The 5,872-nt window shown below is 37.8% G+C and overlaps 1 protein-coding gene across 1 annotated transcript; it reads right to left on the minus strand.

Annotated features, from left to right (window-relative positions):
- Positions 1-870: 870 nt before the first annotated feature.
- LOC143594398 (small glutamine-rich tetratricopeptide repeat-containing protein 2-like) lies at positions 871-4,751 on the minus strand. Its single transcript, XM_077073723.1, has 5 exons — positions 4,374-4,751; positions 1,877-1,926; positions 1,613-1,700; positions 1,402-1,518; positions 871-1,243 (listed from the first exon to the last, which is right to left on the minus strand). The coding sequence occupies exons 1-5, from the start codon at positions 4,749-4,751 to the stop codon at positions 1,196-1,198; spliced, it is 681 nt and encodes a 226-aa protein (XP_076929838.1). The 3' UTR covers positions 871-1,195.
- Positions 4,752-5,872: the final 1,121 nt, after the last annotated feature.

The raw sequence follows: 5,872 nt of genomic DNA on the forward strand, positions 1-5,872 counted from the left end.
TTAATTTTAATAATTACAATATGAAGTTAGATATGAACCTAGTTTCTTGCTCTCTATCCTTGCTCTCTGTTTCCCATGTTTATAACTCACAAGTATCATCTCAGACCACCTCTGATCACCTTCGTCCTCTGGTCACAACCTCAATCCCTCGTCCGTCACCACCACGTCCAACCCTCGTCCGTCACCACCACTCCAGCCTTCGTCAATCACCACGCCTGACGACTCCACCATTGTTTCTCTAATCTCCACCTTGATAAAAGTATTTTAGTTTTTTAGGTTTCTATTAGTTTGTTAGATTGTTAATTAAGGATTTGTTTCAAAGATCTGGAGCACTTAGATGATTGAGATGTTGTATGTTTATTTTAAAAGAAGTTTTTTTTTTTAATTTTCGGATATCCGATTCACTATCTGATCGGATATCCGAAATTTCGGATTCGGATTCAGATAGTGAAATCCACTATCCGAAAGGTCCGGATATCCGAAGTAACTTCGGATATCCAGTTTTGAACCAACTGAACAAGCAACTTGTTAGTTAATTATAATATTTTTTTTATTTATATTACGTAAACATTTGGAGTTTTAATACAGATAATAGCTTATATGTAAACTAATCACAATAACCTGGTATGAAAATACTTAACTTATCGATATTTGACAAGTAACTTGTTATAACTTCATTATAGTCTTCTTTTAATATATTTCCTAAACATCTAGAATGCTTGTTATATATTTATATATTATGTAATTTTTAAATAATTTATAGCGTTATACAGTTCTTAAATCCGAGCCGACCGGTTTAACCGATCGAAGTGAACTAGTAACGTGTTCGGTTCGATGTCCGATCCGGTTATTTAAACATTGCCCTTTGCTTATCTTTCTTTCTAACGGGTCAAACAGATTAATGGACCCGAGCCACTTAAATTTTGGCACCTGTATGCTATGCATATCAACTAAACCTTGTTAAAACTTATAACCAATATCATCTTACTCCATGTGAACGACCCCAACCCTTTATTATAATTTGAACTATATATGAAATTGGGTCTCTAATAATTAGTAATTTCAGTGGTAATCACAGTCCACTTTTTGTAAACACCCTTAAAACAAGTCGTTACCCTAGATGAGAAATATAACAAAACGTAAACTAACACGTCCATGATCGTCAATGTGGAACATCTAAATCATAAATCACGAATCAGCAATTTGTAGTAGCTAGTTTCTCCTGAAGCTTTGCCACCCGAGCCTAGAAAGAAATATTAACACGTCATATATTTTGATAACACGAAAATAGAGGTGCTTATGAAACGGGTCGATTTGGGTAGTACTTCATCTCAAACGGATCAAACAGAAAAATATTACTTATAATTTGTTCTATAAAAAAAATGAAGAAAAATTTAATACCTTGAATGATTTTGAACGATGGATAGAAGGATCCAACTCTAAAGCCATTGCATAAGAATCACCAGCTGCCTCATACTGTTCCATTGCCATTAAAGCATCACCCTTACATATGTAAGTCTACAAAATCAAAGTTTTTCAATTCATCAATAATTAATAACAACAATGCAATATACATCAACAATTTGTCAAGTTCATATTATTAATTAATTACCTCAGTATATTTGGGAGCAAGAGTAGAAGCTTCTACAGCATCCGCAAGAGCATCAGTTGTCTTGTTCATGGCCAACCTTGCAACAGACCTGGATTACACCTCCTGTTAGACCATAAAAGGAATGCTAATATAGTTACTTGGTCAGGCTGAAGTCAAAGATAATGTAGTGAATAAGGTATAGAGGTAAGAACTAGAATTCTATATAAAATGGGATTAAGATAAAATGATAAATTATAAAGATAATAATTAATAAGCAGCATGTACCTGTTTTTATAGATATAGTGAACTCCACCAATTGGATTAAGATCTACCGCCTGCAATTCAAATTAAAGGACTTATTCACAGGTATTTTTATTGGAGTAAGATTCTTCTATACATCACACAAGAAGGGATTTTTGGACCCTGTGGAAGGGTTAGTTTACTAACAACAATTATTAATTTCACATATTTGAAACATCAACTATCCAGTAAAGAAGAAACATTTCCATGTTCTTTAAACTCTAGCTCAAACTCAGAACCATCCCCAAGAGCACCCCTATCTTGGATACTTCCCAGCCGACCTGATCTCATTCAATCTCCAGATTTTGACCACAGAAATAGCAGAAGAAGAAATCTAATACCACGTAAGCAAGAATCAATACAGATTCTTCTCAAAGTGCTTGAGGCAACCCGGAGCTTGTGATAGCGTACACTTTCAACTTGTCTAGCCGTGTCTGCCGGACCATCTTGCTGAGATGTCCCCTTAAGAAGGGTACCATCCGGTTGGCTTTTGCATAACTCACAGAACTACATCAGACTATTGTCTGTCCATAAATGTTTCACTTGTCTACTTGTCTGACCATAAACACTTAACATGGGCTTTCAATTCCCTAAACCTTACTTATGTGTTCAAGTATGTACACCTTCAAGGTCTGACCATCATAAGATCGAGTCCTGAGGCCCCTCTCCATAACCCATGTGAGCCCTTGCTATGTTTGGCTATGCATTGTTTACCCTTGATGCAATGCTCACAAGACCTCTCTTTTATTTAACTCAACTACGGCATGCTTACTGATGTGATGATGTGTGTTTGTGTGTGTGGCTGGTGGCTATATTGTCAAAAGCCCTTCTGGCGCGTGCATAGGTCCTCAGGTGAGGTGAGGCGCAGACAAGTGCATTGCTTTCATCCAGATGCTCCACTGACCTTCGGGCGAGATTCCGGTCAGAATGTTAGATACTGACAATTGCGGCAATATTCTGCATATTATGGGCAACCTGGTCTGAAACATAAAAAAACGGTCTACTCTAGCCGCAAGGCCTAAACAAGCCTAGAACCTCAAACAATGGCATATTTATGCATTGTGCCTTGCTTAGCTCGGGTCCTTGCTTTTTAAGCACCTTGTTACAAGTCAAACATAATAACTCAACCCAAAAGACTAGTCTGATGGATGAGGGGACCCATTTGGCTTATAAACCCACCACATCAATTGTCCATACAACCGATGTGGGACAAGTCTCATGCCTTGCAAAGGTTTCAGTCCGTAACAATAGACCCTCCTTAAAAGCCAACGTCCTTGTTGGTCACAGCTGGCTCACTCCAGACCACCACCCATGGGCCACCATTCCGAGTCCTCATTGTTCATCGCCATGTTGGTCACGGCTGGCTTCCTCCAAGCCACCACTCCATGGGCCATCACTACGAGGTTGGCTCATGTTACAAGCCAAATAGAAGAACTTAACCCAAAAGACTAGTCTGATGGATGAGAGAACCCATTTGTCTTATAAACCCCACATCAATTGCCCATACAACTAATGTGGGACAAGTCCCATACGTTGCAATGGTTTCAGTACATAACACACCTAGGCCCAAAATTCTTTCTTTCAAACATCAAAGTATCCACAAAGTGCTCATATGATTCATGCAGAGAAGTAAATAATCTTCCTCATCTAGGTCTACCACAATGTCCTACAGATCTAGACCAACTTATTAAATTTGTTCAAGTGGTCAGTAAGAGACTTACCCAAGGCCATATAGAATGTATAAAATGTCTATTTGAGGTACAAATGATCCACGAGGGACTTCATAATGAGCTTTATTTCCTTGTTGTTAGGGCAAAAAGGTATGTTGCGGCACTAATGAGCCCCATACCTTATTAATTCTCCTAAGTCCTAACTTGTCCTTAATTTACTACACATGATTATCATCTTTCGCTAAAGTATCAAGTTATTTACACATGTTCCACCAGCTCTAACGCAATCTTTTTCCTAAATACACTTTCAAATAAAGATGACTCCACAACCCAAGAAAAAGAGTCAGGATTTTAATAATAACGAATACACTGATTTTCTAGTAAAATTCGACGCTAACTCTTTAAAATTTTGAGAGAAATTAACAATTGTGTTTACTGATAGCGAACACAACAAATAGTCAAAATTATAAAATAATCTGAAAAATTAACTTAAAGCAGCGCATCAATTTGATCTATTAGAAAAAAAAAAAAGAAAATACAATCATCTAGTTCAAATGGACAAATGAACTATGAGCTCCGTGCGGCTAGGTTTAGTCAATTCTCTGTTTGTTGGCCGTTCAAAAAATAAAAAAAATGGCAAATTCTTATCATCTTATGAAGTAGAAACTAATAACAATTATTTAACATTTATCGAAATTACAATTAACTAGTTACCACAATACATTTCTTAACATGCATAATGCAAAAAGTAATCCAAAATTCCAAATTCTAACTGAAAATTACAGCCATAATATTATTAATATTAATCTAACCTGAGATAATAAACTGTCAGCCCTCGCAAAATCACCGTTTTCGATCTCAACTTCCGCTTTCTTCCTCAAGGAAAGCGCCTGTAAACTCTTATTACAAGTGACCGAATCAACACCACATACGAGTGACATAACCTGGGCAGCACGAGCAGCAGTGGCGCAGTGGTTAACGAACGTTTCAGACGGGAGGACAAGGAGATTAGGCCCAGCGCCACATCGGCCCAAACAGCCGCAAGAGTTGACGGAGATGGTGGGTGGGGCGATGCCGGAGAGGACTTGAAGGATCTCGGTGGGTGTGGGTGTGGGTGCGGTGGCGGAGATGGGTTTGGTTCGAGAGGGAAATGGGTGGGGAGTGGTGGTTTGGTTCTGGATAAGGTTCATGTTTTCTTCCCTTCCCGCTACCGATTTCCGTTCACAAACATAGGGGATGTCTGTTTTGGATTCTTTACTGTGGTCTTTTATGAATCTTTAACTTTTTGAAGAGTCCAAAAGTCAAATGATGTTACGACTGCTATATAATAATGTATGAATTAAATTAACGTACTAAATGTGATAATCAAGTATAGTAGTTATATAATTACATAATTACCATATTTTATTCTTTTTTTTTAACCAAATAATTTTTCTTTTATATTTGCATCATTATCTATCATCCACTCACAATCATTTTAAAAATATTAAAAAATTATACGACGTGATCTGTTAAAACCCAAATTTAACTTTCTAATATAACATTTTCTCTTTTCTCTACGCACAACAACTCATAATCATACTATATAATTTATAAAAGTCACTCACCTATTTGCAGAGAACGAGCTAAGAAGGCTCTTATACAACACCAACTTTCATTCTCGTTGATCATTCATCTCATTTCCATCTCTAGCCACGTCTGTATTGCCTCAATTTTTCCTCCATCATTCAACCTTTATTATGAGTTCTTTTCTTTCATTCTCTGGCTTTCTCCATTTTTCTTTTTATTTAATACAATTTATAACTTTTATAAAATAAATTAAAACTTAGGGGTGTTTGTTTTTTCACAAAAGATCTTACTGGCCTCTTTTGTTTGCGCCACGCAGACATTGAGGTTTGCAGATTGTTTGTTTTCCGGAAGACAATTCATTAAAAAGGTATGTGTGCCCTTTTTTCGCGCAGACATGGACCACCCACTTTTCAAATCTTATAACATCTTCTTTCATTCCATCAGTTCTCTCAAAATCCTAGCCCCATTTCTTCAAAACTCCATTCCCGTCACCTCCTCCCCTTCCACCTCCGGTAGCCGCCCCTTCCACCTCCACATCCGGCAGCCACCGCCCCATTCCTCCTCCACCTCCGGCAGCCACCGCCGCTCCCCTCCGCCCCCTGCCTCCTCCACCTCCGTCCGACGTAGCTCCTCAACTGCTGCCTCCTTCGCCGGAAATTGTGCATAAACATAAACCATACTATTTCTTGTCCATTATTTATCAACAAAGTAAGCTTATTTGTCAACTTAACCTCAATACATA

This window comes from Bidens hawaiensis, unplaced genomic scaffold (genome assembly GCF_021521415.1).
Source record: "Bidens hawaiensis isolate Kalapana, Puna unplaced genomic scaffold, B.hawaiensis_p1.1 tig00043576_1, whole genome shotgun sequence".
NCBI classification, from domain to species: domain Eukaryota; kingdom Viridiplantae; phylum Streptophyta; class Magnoliopsida; order Asterales; family Asteraceae; genus Bidens; species Bidens hawaiensis.